Source organism: Canis lupus, chromosome 38 (genome assembly GCF_003254725.2).
Source record: "Canis lupus dingo isolate Sandy chromosome 38, ASM325472v2, whole genome shotgun sequence".
NCBI lineage: Eukaryota > Metazoa > Chordata > Mammalia > Carnivora > Canidae > Canis > Canis lupus.
Genome location: NC_064280.1, coordinates 21,870,001 through 21,885,721, shown reverse-complemented (window position 1 = coordinate 21,885,721; position 15,721 = coordinate 21,870,001). Strand labels below are relative to the sequence as shown.

At 56.0% G+C, this 15,721-nt stretch overlaps 2 protein-coding genes across 3 annotated transcripts; both read left to right on the top strand.

The window, feature by feature from the left end:
* Nucleotides 1-698: 698 nt before the first annotated feature.
* NDUFS2 (NADH:ubiquinone oxidoreductase core subunit S2) lies at nucleotides 699-10,278 on the top strand. The gene is made up of 14 exons (XM_025420827.3): nucleotides 699-856; nucleotides 1,686-1,792; nucleotides 4,705-4,895; nucleotides 6,401-6,521; nucleotides 6,687-6,799; nucleotides 7,057-7,131; nucleotides 7,295-7,372; nucleotides 7,734-7,819; nucleotides 8,141-8,260; nucleotides 8,924-9,053; nucleotides 9,321-9,416; nucleotides 9,584-9,667; nucleotides 9,798-9,855; nucleotides 10,035-10,278. Exons 1-14 carry the CDS (start codon nucleotides 762-764, stop codon nucleotides 10,070-10,072), a joined length of 1,392 nt encoding a protein of 463 aa, XP_025276612.1. The 5' UTR covers nucleotides 699-761; the 3' UTR covers nucleotides 10,073-10,278.
* Nucleotides 10,279-10,822: 544 nt separating this feature from the next.
* On the top strand, nucleotides 10,823-14,064 carry FCER1G (Fc epsilon receptor Ig). Of its 2 annotated transcripts, XM_025420832.3 has the most exons (6): nucleotides 10,847-10,989; nucleotides 12,615-12,910; nucleotides 13,154-13,245; nucleotides 13,379-13,414; nucleotides 13,672-13,692; nucleotides 13,812-14,060. In XM_025420832.3, exons 2-6 carry the CDS (start codon nucleotides 12,793-12,795, stop codon nucleotides 13,872-13,874), a joined length of 330 nt encoding a protein of 109 aa, XP_025276617.1. In that variant the 5' UTR covers nucleotides 10,847-10,989; nucleotides 12,615-12,792; the 3' UTR covers nucleotides 13,875-14,060. The 2 variants fall into 2 exon arrangements, with proteins under 2 accessions (XP_025276618.1, XP_025276617.1); XM_025420833.3 differs by lacking the exon at nucleotides 12,615-12,910 and having other exon boundaries at nucleotides 10,823-10,989; nucleotides 13,812-14,064.
* Nucleotides 14,065-15,721: the final 1,657 nt, after the last annotated feature.

The window sequence follows — 15,721 nt, the reverse complement described above, 5'->3', positions numbered from 1 at the left end:
CTTCCATGCAGCACTGGGATGGGACTCCTGGCAGCCCGCCCTCCCTATGCTGTCGCCACTGGCCAGGACTAAGGCAGGGTCAGAAGGACCGGAGGGCAAGAGGGCGTGACCCAGGGCGGAAGTGGGCAATGATGCATCTCCAGGGACGCTTCCCGGCTGCTTCCCGGCTCCGGCTCCATCGTCCTGCAGCTTCCGGAAGCCCGGCGGGGCTCGGGGTCACCCCGAGGGGCCCTCCCCTCCTGCCTGGGCTGAGGTGGCTCTTCCACCCGGCGGCCTGCTCCAGTGCTGGTGGCCTTGGCGTCCTCCTCTTCTCGCCTTCGGGCTTGGCGGGAGCTCTCAGACCCGCCCAGCGCCGCCTGGGCCCCCATCCCTAACCCACTGGGGCCATCTGGAAATTAGCTGGCGGTCCCCGCTCCCAAGCATTTGGCAAAGCCTGGGGCTGCGCCGGGAGGGCCGGGCTCCGCCGCCGCCGCCGAGAGCGGGCGGCCCCGGGCGCGGGGCTCGGGCGGGCGGGGAAGCGCCGGGGCGAGCGGAGGCGCGAGCAGCACGTCTCTCCCGCTCCGGCCCCGGCAGGTCGGGCTCGAGCGGCGAGAAGAAGCGAGAGCGCGCAGGCGCAGAGCGCGCACGGTGCCGGCTCGCGGCGGCCGCCCTGCCAGCTTCCAAGAGGGCGGCCCCGTGTGCCGAATAGGCAGGAAGCCGCCAGGCGGCGCGCAGGAGCCACTTCCGCCCGTCCTCCTTCTCGCAGTCCGCGGCGGGGCAAGATGGCGGCGCTGAGGGCTTTGCGCAGCCTCCGGGGCGCCGCGGCCCAGGCGCTGCGGTCGGGGGCCGGCGGCCGGCTGCCGCTTCAGCCCAGCAGGTGAGACCCCGGGCCGCCCCCGACGCCGGGGTTCGTCGTGCCCGGCGCCTCCGCGGGCCCCGTGACCCTCCTCCGCCCCCGGGGAAGGATGACCCAGGCCTGTGACCCCTCGGCCGGGCCTGCCGTCCCGCGCTCCAGGATGCAGCGGCGCCCGCCCCGGCCGAGGGAGGACAGAGGGGGCCGCCAGCGGGGGGAGACGCTGCCCCAGCACGGTAGTGGGTGGCCGTGTCCCCTCCGTGGCCCTGCTGCTTCTCCCGAGCCTCATCGTGGGTGGCGTGCGGCTGGTGGAAAGTCTCCGCAGCCGAGAGGAGGGGAGCATGCCTGCTGGAGTTACAGGAGGAACACAAACCCGCGCTCATCCCCCCTCGGTCCTCAGGACTCCTCCCGGGTCTCCCCCAGGCCGGGCCGGGCCGGGCCGGGCCGGGCGGAGCCGAGCCGAGCCGAGCAGAGGAGGCAGAAGCCCCTCCCCCCGGGCACTGCACACCTTAGTCTCCCCTTGACCTTGAACAGGCACCTGGCTTGCATTCGTGTTCACCGAGATGGGAATAGGAATGTGCATGTGCGAGGTGTTTGGGGGAGCTCCGAGGAGCTGGGATCCCCGGCCTTGCATGCACAGCGCTGACGGTGCAGTGATTCTAGGAATAAGTTGTTAGAAGGAATGGAAGCTCTGGAGCTCCAGCTTGTTCTCCCAAAGCTGCACTGTGTGCCAGTGAACCTGGCCTTGGAGAATCCGAGGCTCCCCTCCCTGGGCTCACCTGACATTGCCTGGGGATGGAGGAGCCCAGCACTGTTGAGGCCCTGTTTCTAGGATCTGTCTTTGACTCCCTAGAGGTGCTCGGCAGTGGCAGCCAGATGTGGAATGGGCAGAGCAGTTTGGGGGAGCTGTCATGTACCCCACCAAAGAAACAGCCCACTGGAAGCCTCCACCTTGGAACGGTGAGTTCCTGAGTCCCACGTTGGTTCCTAAGCGCTCTTGAGCTCTGTCCAGGCAGGTTTGTGCCCTCTCCCTTCCCTTTTTGTGTCTTTGAGCAACTCGGTGACACTGATAATAGGGCAGGTGTTTGTCAAGTAGAGGAGGAAAAGAAGAACGTTCCAGCAGAAAAAGAGTAGGTCTTCGTCAACCCTTGGAGGTCCCTACCAGATTTATATTTTTGGCTTCAGCTCTTTCCAGAGATTCGGTATATTTCCATCTCCCTTTGGTAGAGATGGTAGTTTCTCCCTGGTAGTGAAGTCTTCCAGGCTACGGAGCATTCCCCACACCGAAAGTAGCTCTTCCTTGTGACTTTTAGATTTTCATCAGTGGTACCCACAATAAATAAATAAAACTAAAAAGAAAAAGATTTAAGATTTTATTTATTCATGACAGACATAGAGAGGGGCAGAGACATGGGCAGAGGGAGAAGCAGGCTTCATGCAGGGAGCCTGACATGGGACTTGATCCCAGGTCTCCAGGATCAAGCCCTAGGCTGAAGGCAGCACTAAACTGCTGGGCCACCGGGGTTGCCCTTAATTAGACCTTAATTATTCAGGGGTCTCTTCACTGGGTTTTTGCCACTGATCTGGTCCCCTCCCTGCCCCCAGCTCTCCAGTTCAATGTAATCACCTTAATCTTCCCCAAACATCATTTTACCATGGCATTCATTCTCTTGGTCAGGAACTTTCGAAAGCACTTCCAGTTACTTTTCAAAAATCTAACAGTAACAGTAACTGAGTGCTTGCCCATGTGTCAAGTGTTTTGTATGCGTAATTTCACCCAGGCCTTGCAACAACTCCATGAGAGCAGTACTGGTATTTTACCACTTTTGAGAAAATTATGGTGCAGGAAGATTAAAACTTGATCGAGGGCAGCCCCGGTGGCTTAGCGGTTTGGCGCCGCCTTCAGCCCCGGGGTGTGATCTTGGAGACCCGGGATCGAGTCCCGCGTCGGGCTCCGTGCATGGAGCCTGCGTCTCCCTCTGCCTGTATCTCTGTCTCTCTCTCTGTCTCTCTCTCATTCTCTGTGTCTCTAATAAATAAATAAAATCTTTAAAAATAAAATAAAATAAAATTTGATCGAGGACACATCCATAGATTTGTACTCGGGTCTGTCTGACTCCAAAGCCCATGGGAAGGATTTTGGTTGAAAAGTTAAGCTCCGGTTTCAATTCTCTGTTCTCCCATTTACCAGCGAATAAAGTGCCTATTTCATAGCATTGCAGTAAGGATGAAATGAGATCATAACGTGAACCAGTTAGTATAGTGACTGGCACATGGTAAGTCCTCCGTAAGTGTTGGTATTAATGATACTGATAATTGAATCACTACCCCCTACTGCTGCCAACACTCATCTTCTGCCTCTTGGTAGATAAAGAGTTCCACAGATACTCCCTTGTTTCCAAGATTTGACCTTTGTTGATTCCATAGCCTGGGATGCTCTTCTCTCTACCCATTTGAATCCTTCCCTGTGTGTAAGAACCAGCTCAGATCCTGCCTTCATAAAGTCTTGACAGTGTTCTTTTTTCCCTTTAAATACTTAACGGCTAAGCCACTAACTTGGTAACTCATAAATTTGGCCTGTTTCTAGTTCCTCACAGGCACTTCCTTCCCAAATTAAATTGTATGGTTTTTAAGGGTAAAAACTCATTTGGTAGTAGTAAGAATTTTCTTTTCTTTTTTTTTTTTTAAAGATTTTATTTATTTATTCATGAGAGACACAGAGAAAGAGAGGCAGAGACACAGGCAGAGGGAGAAGCAGGCTCCATGCAGGGAGCCCGACGTGGGACTCCATCCTGGGTCTCCAGGATCAGGCCCTGGGCTGAAGGTGGCGCTAAACCCCTGAGCCACCTGGGCTGCCCGGTAGTAGTAAGAATTAAGGATACATTTCCTGATTGGTTGGGCATTCATCAGATAGATTTGAAGGGCAGTGTGTTATAGAGGTTAAGAATGTGGACCCCAGGGGCGCCCAGGGGGCCCAGTTGATGGAGTATATCAGACTTTGTCTCAGGTCATGATCCCGGGGTCATGGGATGGAGCCTCGCAACGGGCTCCCTGCTCAGTGAGGACTTGGCTTCTCCCTCTGCTCCTCCCCCAGCTCCTGCAGGCCCACTTGCCCCCCCAGCTCAAATAAAATCTTTCAAAATAAATAAAATAGTATTGAAAAAAAAAAAAAGAATGTGGACTCCGGAGCCGAACAAGTTGAGATCAAACCTGACTCTGCCACTTGCTAGCTCTCTGAGAAGTCCTGTATCTTCTCTGGCCTCGATTTCACCAATAAAATACGGATAATAATAGTACCTATTATTCATATGGTTGTTAGGAGAATTAAATTAGTTAAAATCAGTGAAGTGCTTAGAGTAGCCCTTGGCACATAATAAGGGCTATGTGAGTGTTATTAGTATTATTGTCTTTATCTTTTTTTTTTTTTTTTTTTGAAGACTTATTTGAGACAGATCACACATGTGCCAGGGAGAGGCAGAGGGAGAGGGTGAAAGAGAATCAGACTCTGTGCTGAATGTGGGCCCAACGCAGGGTTTGATCCTGGGACCTGGAGATCATGACCTGAGCCAAAACCAAGATCAGACACTTAACCAACTTAGCCATCCAGGTGCCCCAGTAGCATCATCTTTAGGAAGGTATCTGGGAGACCTAAAAGAGTGAGGTTCGTGTGTAGTCCCTTTCATCGGAAAATTCAGATCTTCCTTCCATTTTTCCCACATAACGGTTTTCTTCCTGATTATGTTAGTGATCAGGGAATTAACGGTGTGGAGTGGTGACACACCAGATCTCTAGGGAGAGCTAACTCCTTGCTGTCCTTTGGGGGTTCTCTAGGGAATCAGCCATTTAGCTCTGCACTCTTTCCCACTTCTCAGACGTGGACCCTCCAAAGGACACAATGGTGACAAACCTGACCCTGAACTTTGGGCCCCAGCACCCAGCGGCTCATGGAGTCCTGCGGCTAGTGATGGAGTTGAGCGGGGAGATGGTGCGGAAGTGTGACCCCCACATCGGCCTACTACACCGAGGCACTGAGAAGCTCATTGAATACAAGACCTATCTGCAGGTGTGGGGGGTGAACAGGGCCCTGCTCACGGGACCAGGGAATGCCGTGGCCTGGGACTTGGCCAGTGTGCTGCCCCCAAAACCGGGGGGTGGGGTGTTGGGGATGAGGGCAGTCTTGGTTGGGAGGATGGAGGGACATGGTAGGGGATGCTTGATTGAAATCCGTCTAGATTTGGTTTATCCAACAGAAACGCTTGCAAGCCAGAGGTTCCCCCCACTTGACTCTTTTCCAGTTGACTCTTGGCTGGCCCCTTCACCCTCACTCTAGTGCCTCAGTTTCCCTGTTCTTATATCAAACTAGTACGTCAAAGCCAGTGTCTCTGGGGACAGGGAAAGGAGAGAGGGACGTCAGCTCCCTAGGATTAATAGCCGATTCTTGTATCTTCCGGCTGTGGAAGTTTGTTTTCGAAACAGTCAGTGAGTCAGAGTGACCAGGGAGGGAGTTTGTGGCAGTGTGCTGTATTTCGGAGAACTCTGTGACCCAAGTGGTGAGGGTCAGCTCTGAAGGAACTGGAGCCAGGACAGGCATCTGAAACTTTCTCTTACTGTCACGAAGAAAGGTCTCTCTAACAGAGGGTGATGGGGGCCGGTTACAACCAGCTAACTAGAATGTGACGCCCCCAGAGAGTCCGGGCAATGACAGTTTCTGGTCTCGCAGAGTATGGAGCTAAACTGTGCAGCATTAACCCACGTCACAGTGACATCAGAACAAGTACTGGCTGTCCCAAAGAGGGGCATCCTAGCTCCGCCTCCTTCCTGGAAGCTGAAGCTGGTTCAGCAGACGGCTAGACTAGCTTTCTTGGCATTCTGGGGAAAGACCCGTTTCTCCCCAACCGTCCATCCCAGAAGCCAGTCTAGTCCTTCTCGGGGCTCTGTCCTCCTTAAACCCTTCACTCCCACCCAGTTACTCCTAAGATTGGTTACCTTTCTCCTTCAGGATCTCAGAGACACTTTAAGAAAGTTGTGGGCTAGAGGAGTGTTGGCAGTGGTGTGCTGGAGCGAGCTCATATTGGCTCGCGAGAACAGATTGTTAAGTTTTCAGGAATTTTGTGAGCCAGTTGTTAAACAGGGCCATTATTAAGAATTATGTGAGCTTACAGTTTAATAAATTATATAAAAAGCTAGAGTTCATCCCTTTTCTACTTGAGTGCTGTGTCCTAAGTTATTCTATTGTACATGCTTGGCAGAAATACCGTATAACGTGTGCTCCTCTGCCCAGGGCTGCATTCAGTTACGTGGCGTAAAGCTGGCCCTGCTGGGTGTATTTTCACCACAGAAATTGGCACACACAACAAATCAGGGTTCCCTCCCACCCGTTCAGAGATCTGATTTTTACGCATTGTCCAGCATAGACTACTGGATATCCGATGCTGCCTCGTTAGCTCCTGAGACTAGAAGGCTTTGTGCAGCACTGACTTCTGATGCCTGCTGAGAGCAGTGCTTTGGGCAGGCAGCCTGAGGGCTCCTGGCCCAGTAGGTGTGACCTCGGTTCTTCCCTCTTCCCAGGCCCTTCCATACTTTGACCGTCTAGACTACGTGTCCATGATGTGTAACGAACAGGCCTATTCGCTGGCCGTGGAGAAGTTGCTCAATATCCAGCCTCCGCCACGGGCACAGTGGATCCGAGGTACGCTCCGTCACCCTCCTGTGGCCCTCCCTGGCCACTGCCCATCTTAGGAGCATCGAACCCAAACCTAGTGTGCAGACCCCAGGCTCTGTGCGGAACTGCCCTGTCAGCATCAGTTGTTGGCTCCTATGTCCTTCTCTTCCTGTTGTCTTCACCTGTCTACAGTGCTATTTGGAGAAATCACACGGCTCTTGAACCACATTATGGCTGTGACTACACATGCCCTGGACATTGGAGCCATGACCCCTTTTTTCTGGATGTTTGAAGAGAGGGAGAAGGTAAGAGGAGGAGGGAAGGACAGGAGAGGCAAGGGAGTAGAGGAAGTGGAGAAGGTTCTTGAAGGAGACAGGAGATCAGCAGGAGAGAGAACATGAGAGGGAGAAGGTCCACTGAACTTGGGTTATAATCTTAAGGAAGCCTGTGTCCCGAGGGTTTGCTTGGGCCCCGGAAGGCAGAGGGCTGGGGAGTGGACCAGTACGTTGTCAGACTTAGGGGCGCAGAATTTTGTCACTAATTCCCAGTGTACCCTGTCCAGATGTTTGAATTCTACGAGCGCGTGTCAGGGGCCCGCATGCATGCTGCTTATGTCCGGCCAGGAGGTGTGCACCAGGTGAGCAGGCTCCCCCGCCTTCCAGAGCCTCCAGCCCACGCCTGTACTCTCGGTGGCCACTGGAGGGCAGCGCTGGCCGATGAGACGCTCCCCGTCCGCCTGGGCAGCCCTGGGGCTGGGACGGGAGGCTGAGCCTCACCGTCAGGCTCCATTTGGCTTCTAGGACCTGCCCCTCGGGCTTATGGACGACATCTATGAGTTTTCTAAGAACTTCTCTCTCCGGGTTGATGAGCTGGAAGAGGTAAGATAAGAACCAGGGCGGGGATCCCTGGGTGGCACAGCGGTTTAGCGCCTGCCTTTGGCCCAGGGCGCAATCCTGGAGACCCGGGATCGAATCCCACGTCGGGCTCCTGGTGCATGGAGCCTGCTTCTCCCTCTGCCTGTGTCTCTGCCTCTTTCTCTCTCTCACTCTGTGACTATCATAGATAGATAAAAATTTAAAAAAAATTTAAAAAAATTAAAAAAAAAGAACCAGGGGGAAACCCCTCCTGTCCCCTCAAGATGGGCTTGTGGGGTTTTAGTTCCCAGTTGTAAAGGGCAACCAGGAGGTATCTGAAGCGGGGGATGAAGAGCGTTCACATTCCAGTTTCCTTGGTCGGTAGATGCTGACCAACAATAGGATTTGGAAGAATCGGACAGTTGACATTGGGGTTGTGACGGCCGAAGACGCGCTGAACTATGGATTTAGGTATGGATTTAGGGGATGAAGAGCGTTCACATTCCAGTTTCCTTGGTCGGTAGATGCTGACCAACAATAGGATTTGGAAGAATCGGACAGTTGACATTGGGGTTGTGACGGCCGAAGACGCGCTGAACTATGGATTTAGGAACTATGTGACTTCTCCACTTGGCCATGGGGGTTTCAGCCTAACATCTTGGCTTCAGGAAGGGGTGACACCGTCATATCCTGTGCCCAGGGCGTGGGGGAGGGCATGGGGAGAGCAGGGAGGAGAGTGGCTCCTTTCTGGGTTTGTGGAAAGTGACCCTTGGTCCCCGTGATGCTCTCCAGTGGCGTGATGCTCCGGGGCTCGGGCATCCAGTGGGACCTGCGGAAGACTCAGCCCTATGACGTTTATGACCAGGTGGACTTCGATGTTCCTATTGGCTCTCGAGGGGACTGCTATGACAGGTAAGGCCCAGAACCTCTCAGCTCATTTTCCAGCTGCTTCCCCTGTCCAACTTCTCTTTTGCTTACTTTTTCATTCCCCCATTTTCTGGTATCTGTTGGAGCTCTTGTGTCTGTTAAGCTAGGTGGTTTTTCAAAGCCGTCTTATTTTACCTTCATTTATCCTCATATCTCAGATGGAACCAGTTTGGGCTGCATTTTTGTAGTTGAGGCGTAAAGGTTGGAGATCAGCCTGGGATTATCCTGTTAGTAGTGGTTGAGACTCGAATTCTCCAGACCCAGTGCTCTTTCCACTGGATTCTAAGCTTCACATTCCATTCCTGTTTACTGACCCTAAATAAGACCCTGTTTTCTTTTTGAGTTGATTTGACCCTCACCCGTTGTGTAGTCCAGGAAGTATCCAAGAGGGTAATGGAGGAGGGAAGCGCTCCAAGACATGGCCTGAGATCAGGAGAGGCCTTGGGGCAGCAGCCGATACCAGAACCAGAGACTAGAGGGTTTCCATGGGTAGGTGGCCAAGCCAAGCAGAGGTGCTGCCCTGGGAGAAAAGACAGAGGGAGGAAGTTAGCTAGCACCTTTTGGGTCAGCCAGGGGCGTCCTTCCTGGGCTCCCGTCTCATGCTTTGACTGCTCCCTTCTTGCTCTGAGCCTATCTCTTCCACTTCAGGTACCTGTGTCGGGTGGAGGAGATGCGCCAGTCCCTTCGAATCATCGAGCAATGTCTGAACAAGATGCCTCCCGGGGAGATCAAGGTTGATGATGCCAAAGTGTCTCCGCCGAAGCGAGCAGAGATGAAGGTTGGCTCTGTGGAGAGGGCCGGGGGGGGGGGGGGGCAGCAGCCAGGAAGGAGTGTCCTTGGATTACATCCTGCTCCCCAGCTTTCATTCTTTGAAAGACTTGACATTACATGAGTCTTAACCTCCCGCAGCCACGTTTTTCGCTGTGTCTTGCTCGCTCACAGTGTGGGTTGTAATCTTCCCGGGGGACGGTTATTTCCTGTGCCGCGGGAGGCCTAGGAGACATCTGGCTCTGGCTTACTGCTGCTCCCTTTCTCCTCTGTCCAGACTTCCATGGAGTCATTGATCCACCACTTCAAGTTGTACACGGAGGGCTACCAGGTCCCTCCGGGGGCCACGTACACTGCCATCGAGGCTCCTAAGGTGAGGAGGGACGGGGAAGGCAAATGTCCCCATAGGGGGCTGGGGACAGATGCCCAGGCAGAGGCTCAGTCCTCAGCGAGAGAGGACATGCGGGTGAATAGAGAGGCTCCGTTGGCAGAGAAGAGTGCTCTTCCTGTTCACGGGAGCCAACCTTCTTCCTCGGACAGGGAGAGTTTGGGGTGTACCTCGTGTCCGATGGCAGCAGCCGCCCTTACCGATGCAAGATCAAGGCTCCTGGTTTTGCCCACCTGGTAAGAGCCAACTCCAGTGATTCTCACTCTAGTCAATGAATCCATCACGAGTGACATTGATTGAGATTTTGATGAACGTTCCTTCCTTCTCCTCCCGCCCTGCTCATCTTGCCTGTCTCAATCTCTCCAGGCTGGTTTGGACAAGATGTCCAAGGGACACATGCTGGCGGACGTTGTTGCCATCATAGGTACAAGGCCTGTTGGGTGGTAGAGATGCTGTAGACGAGGGAGTCTGGAACTCTTAACGGGGGCAGAGACCGAACATTTCCTGTGCAGCATAGACATAGAGTATGGGCATGGACTCGAATCCTCAGTGTGCTGGGCACGGTAATGAGTGCTGGATTTTAACACTGCCCCCCCCCCTTAGGTACCCAAGATATCGTGTTTGGAGAAGTGGATCGGTGAACTGGGGAACAGTGTTTGATTCCCCTGCTTCTCTGCTTCCTCCTCGGAGCCCGGCCGTCACTGGACAGCAACTGTGTGTGTGTGTGTGTGTGTGTGTGTGTGTGTGTGTGTACACATGTGAACATTCAGCCATCAGGCTTTCTGTGCATGCACTAGAAAAGGAGAAATTAAAATAAATTAGCCATCTTCCGGCCCCTCTGCCCAAACTTCTGGTATGTCTTTTTCGGTATCTTACCGTCTTTCACTTTGTCAGAAAACTCAAGAATGTGACTTAACCCTCTGGTTCTCTGAGACTCAGCTATGCCAGTTTTTCCTGTGCTGCGCATCTCCACCCCCTTCTCTGACTCTTGTCCTTTCCACTTCTCCATTCCCCGTTTCCTCTTTTCCCCCTGCCCAGGCTTGACTGCCTACACAAATCGGTAAACCTCTGGAATCAAGACAGGGGTACAGTTCCATGTGGAAGGGAAAGGGCTGCATGGGGTGGGGTGTCGGACTCCGAAGGGAAGGTGGGCTCCACATGTGTGTGAACGTGGAGTGGCCGTGGATTCAGATGGCCTTTCTCAAGCACGGGCGGACCCCGCCATCCCTTGGTGACTGGGGCTTGGCCACCGAAGAACTGCCCCTTCCCTTGGTGACTGGGGCTTGGCCACCGAAGAACTGAGGCTCGAGAGCACAGACCTAGCTCCTTTGGTTGGCCCTTCCGGGAGCCGCCCGGGCTCTGGTGCAGGAAGGGGAAGGGGCCAAAGCTGGGGGAAGGCGGGGCAGGAAGGGGGGAACTCTGTGGTCAGGGAGCCGCTCTGAGCACAGCTGCGCAGTGCTGCCGGAGCGTCCGATCCCCGGCTCCCCGCCCTCCAGCCCCCTGTCCAAGATGGTCCTGGCAGTGGTCTTGCTCCTGCTCCTTTTGGTTGAACAAGCAGGTGAGAGGGTTTGCTGAGGGCCCACGAGCTGGGCGCCACGGTGGGAATCGAGGACGCGTGTCTCAGGCTGAGCCAGGGGCAGTCGGGGAAAGGCCAGTGGGCGCAGGGTTCGGATGGACCCCGAGACCTTGAGGCTAGTCCCGGCTGGTCCTCATCAGGGCACAAGAGTCCTGGTTCCCGCCTTTCTTGTCTCCTTACCTTTTCAGGATCGATAACAGGTAAGGCTTCAGTTTGGCAGGGGCGGGAATGGTTGTGTGACACAAAAGGCCCGTCTGGGGAGAAGCTCCTTTTCCCATGATCAGCATTTCCTGTGTGGTGCCTTTGGGCTGGTCCCCGGGGAGCTGGTCTGTAGCTGGTTCATAATATTTACAGAAGCCCCCTAGGAAGGCGGGAGCCTGTCCTTCGGCTTGGGATCACTCCCAGGCAAGGATGGTCGAAGTGGACGTGTTTTCTGCTGCTGTGAGTCATCGGGAGCACAGACCATCCTGCCACCAGCTGCTACGGGCGGGGGAGGTGGTGGCAAGCACGCGATGCCCGCTTCTGGAGGCCTGAGCGCCAGCCCAGAAATGGAGGCAGACGTGGGAAGGTCTCAGCGGCCCTAAGGCTCCAGTCGCTCAATTTCTGAACTGTCCCTTGCTCTCTGCGCCGTGTGCGTGTGCTTGTGCGTGTGTTGAGAGTTGCAGCTGGGGGCCAGGGAGCAGCCGGTTAGTGGAGCTTCAGGGAAATGGGAAATTGAAAGAGATTGGCCGGGGAGCCCAGCAGCCCAGCTGTGGAGCGGAGGGAGGGATCGCTGGGTGCCAGCTGGGTGCCAGCCCGCTGCCTTCCAGATGAGGATGGAGCGGGGCCCGAGGCCTATGGGGAAGGAGGCCCGCTCCAGCAGACAGCCTGGGCTTGAGCCCGCCCCTGTCACCAGCCCTTGGGCCCTAAAGGAGTTACTTAGCTTTTCCGAGCCTGCATTTCATCCTTCGTAAAATGGCGATGATGACGACGTGTCCCCCCACCCCCACCACGGGTAGTTTTGAGATTTATGCAATATTGTGTGAAGAGCGTCATGGCATAGAAAGTACCACACCGACATTAGTCACGAGCCCGTGAGCCCTTCAGATAAGGGGCTCGGGGCAGATAGGGACTGGTGCTCAGATTTATTTTCTGTTTTTTATAATTTTTAAATCTGTTTGTTTATTTATTTATTTAAAATGTTATTCATGAGAGACATGGAGAGAGAGGCAGAGACACAGGCAGAGGGAGAAGCAGGCTCCCTGTAAGGATCCTGATGCGGGACTCGATCCCAGGATCTGGGATCACGACCTGGGCCGAAGGCAGACGCTCAACCACTGAGCCACTCAGGCGTCCCCTATTTGATTTTTTAAGTTGCACAAAACTTCCTCTCTCTGTGGCCCAGAGTGAGTGAGTAACAGGGCAGAGTGCCCCGAGACAGAATCGGCTATGGTCATCGCCCCGAGCCTGGGCTCCTGGGCTGAGAGCCGTCGGGGGCCGTGGGGCCTGGGCAGCTGGCACCTGTTCTTCCCCTGTGCGCCCACGAGCGTGGAGCAGGGGTGAGGAGGCCGAGGCTCCGAGAGGACCCGCAACCCAGCTATCGCCTTCCCTCCTCCCTCCCTTTGCAGGCTCACATCCTTCCTGTCCAGCCCTCAGCCACAGGTCACAGGACTTAGCAGAGACACTCCTGTGGTTTCTGCAGTGAAATTTGTCACTGCCTGTCCCTCACCCTACCCCTTGGGCTGAGGTTTTGGTCTTCGCTCAGTAGCTCAGATAAGTCCCTTGAGGGCTGGGAGGTGCGCAGCGATGCCTGAGGAACCTCAGCGATGCCTGAGGGGGTGTGAAAACCAGGGGGCTGGGGGCCGGGCGGTGCTCCCTGCCCAGCTCTTAGCACCAGTAAGTTCCACGGCGGGGCAGACCGCAGGTGAGTCCTAGGCCACCCGGCCCCCCAGGGGGAGCGAGGAGGGGGGAGCCCCCTAGGCCGGCCCGAGGTGAGGGGTGAGCTAGGAGGGGGAGCCGAGAAAATCGGATCCAGAGAGGAAGATCGGGTGTGTCCTGGGGAGGCCCCCCCAGGCCCGACCCACCGGCCGGAAGCCTATTCCCTCCGGCCCCCAGCAAAGCCCATGATGCCCCTGACCGCACCCTGCGGGCACCTCTGTCCCCTCAGCCGCCCTGGGAGAGCCTCAGCTCTGCTACATCCTGGATGCCATCCTGTTTCTGTACGGTATCGTCCTCACCCTGCTCTACTGTCGACTCAAGGTAAGGACAGGGAGGTGGACAGGGGGTGGTGGTGGCATGGCTTTGAGGACAGTAGATAACAGGGTCCCCATAAAGTCGGGAGGGGCGGGGTTGGGTCACTAACTTCACCTCCACCGATTACCTCCCCTTGCAGATCCAGGTGCGAAAGGCAGCTGTAACCAGCTATGAGGTATGGCCCTTCCAGACGCTAAGCTTCAGGGGTCCCCCCACTGCCCCCCCCACCTAGCCAACACTGAGCAGGTGACAGGGGACAGCTGAGTGGCGAGGAGCGCGGGAGAGTTGTGTGCAGTGCGGGCATTGACGCGCCCCGAGCCGCTAAGCTGGCCAGCCGGGCCTGGCCCCCTCACCAGGAGGGGGAGGGCAAGGAGGTGCTAGGGCCCTGAAGGAGCGCGGGTGCCTAATCCCCTGTCCCTTTTGCCTCCGCAGAAACCAGATGGCATTTACACGGTGAGTGAGCCCGCCTCCCCCCACCCCTGTCCTGGGATTTGTGCGATCTTGGGAAGACACAGGGTCTGTGGGCATGGGTGGGCTCGAGCGCCTCACCATCCTCTGGCCTCCACTTCTAGGGCCTGAGCACCCGGAACCAGGAGACTTACGAGACCCTGAAGCATGAGAAACCCCCCCAGTAACCCTAGAAGACCTCCTGCCCCTCCGGGGTCTCCTCCTCCGCCACAGACGTGCCCAGATACTAATCATTAATGTTTATATTCTAATCTCGCCGCCTTTCCCCACCGTCCTCTTTCCCATCTCCCCCCCCCGCCCCCCCCCCCCCGTGGAAACAGAGTACCCAATAAAGCCCCACGGGCTGGACTCCACTCACTCGGTCACCGTATAGTCATTCGGTCTCTGCCAGGCGCTTGGCTGGGTGCTGAAGACGCCCCTTGGGGTGACAGCCCCTGACCTTGCGGCGCCCACGGTCTGGTGGACGTCAGGGCTGCGTTGCTCGGTGGAGGGAGGAAGGCTGTCGCCGCTGGAGCGGGGATGAGACGCTGGGCTGCGGGGCGGCGGCAGGAAGCTGGAGCAGGGCCCACGTCGGGGGGTCTAGGCACACTCGGGAACGTGGGACCTAAGGACTGACGTCTGCACCCGGTGGCTTTGTGTCTGGCGACTGAACCAAGGCTGGGCACGGAGAAGGCTGCCTGTCCAACCCCAGGCAGGCACAGTCCAGGTGAGAGTGAGCCGCAGGGAGCAGCGGGGAAGCCTGACCTGCAGAGCCGTGGCCCCCGAGGACTGCGGGCCGCTCCTGGTGGAAGGTTTGACAGGAGCAGTGAGTTCTCAGTGGGGTCCTGGCCAACAGGCACCCGAGAGGGCCAGGTAAGCGTTGGAGGAGGGTGAGGCAACGGGGAACAAGTGCCGTCTAGATGGGAGGTCAGCTCCCAGGCAGGTCGGCCTGTCCGGTTGGGCTCTCCCAGGAGGCAGGATTCCCTGTGGTACCTGCATCCCCTCAGATGCTGCGGGGCCTGCACCGGACCCCGCAGCTCGGGCAGCCTGGGCCTCGCATCCCCGGCCGCCCCCAGCTGCCCCCCGGCCGCCCCGGTGTGGGCTCAGCCCCTGCACAGTGACTTACACCTGCACCCTGGTCCCTGGCTCTCTCTCTTTTTCTCTCTCTCTCTCTCTCACTGTTTGAGCTGCTCACGAACCCTGGGGGGAGGATCAGGCTCTGGGAAGTTGACTAATCAGTCCAAGGGCATCTTGCAAGTGACAAACAGAACAGACTGGAGCCACGCTGGGTGCCTGAGAGCAGTGACTTCATTTAAGCTGTGAGAAATGAGCTGGGTCGGCAGGTAACTGCTCCGAGTGTGAGGGGGGAGCAAACTTTTATTGGAAAGTGCAGCCTCTTCGTTGTGCTACATTTTGGTCCTGTGAGTCTCTGACATCAGCCCAGCCTGAGTTCCATTCCATTTTGGTTTATTTTATTTTAATTTATTTATTTTATTTATTTTATTTATTCATGAGAGACACAGAGAGAGGCAGAGACACAGGCAGAGGGAGAAGCAGGCTCCATGCAGGGACCCTGACGTGGGACTCGATCCCCAGTCTTCAGGATCACACCCTGAGCCGAAGGCAGATGCTCGACCACTGGGCCCCCCCCAAGGACCCTTCCATTTTCACTTAATCCAGGAGAACTGTCAGGCCCCTGGCTGGCCATCACATCTGCGGGTTCCAGATCTGGCTACCTGGCCAGCTCTGTGAATAGCATCCAGATGACAGGGGGAGAGGTTTGGAATGGGGGTTCCTCTCCAGGTGAGAGGTTTTAAATGGAAGAAGGGTTTGAGCACTTTTGGGGAAGAGGAGTGAATCCACTCCGTGTCTTTTCTTCTAGGATTGGGGGGGAGCATGGCATTCCCCTGGCTCAGAAGGGAAGTAAGGGTTTTGAGTGCCAGCTCTGGTTCCTTTATGGGAAGCTTTCTCCTCTTCACAGAATGATTAAGAGGAAGTTCTGGGGCGGGGTGCCCTCCTTCCTCGACCTTCAGGA

Bases quoted from the DNA above. Each gene is read 5' to 3' on its own strand.
- NDUFS2 (XM_025420827.3), top strand. From the start codon at position 762: ATGGCGGCGCTGAGGGCTTTGCGCAGCCTCCGGGGCGCCGCGGCCCAG. The intron at 857-1,685 runs GTGAGACCCCGG...TTGACTCCCTAG, and splicing joins CTGCCGCTTCAGCCCAGCAG to AGGTGCTCGGCAGTGGCAGC. The intron at 6,522-6,686 runs GTACGCTCCGTC...ACCTGTCTACAG, and splicing joins ACGGGCACAGTGGATCCGAG to TGCTATTTGGAGAAATCACA.
- FCER1G (XM_025420832.3), top strand. From the start codon at position 12,793: ATGCCTGAGGAACCTCAGCGATGCCTGAGGGGGTGTGAAAACCAGGGG. The intron at 13,246-13,378 runs GTAAGGACAGGG...CTCCCCTTGCAG, and splicing joins TGCTCTACTGTCGACTCAAG to ATCCAGGTGCGAAAGGCAGC. The intron at 13,693-13,811 runs GTGAGTGAGCCC...CTCCACTTCTAG, and splicing joins AACCAGATGGCATTTACACG to GGCCTGAGCACCCGGAACCA.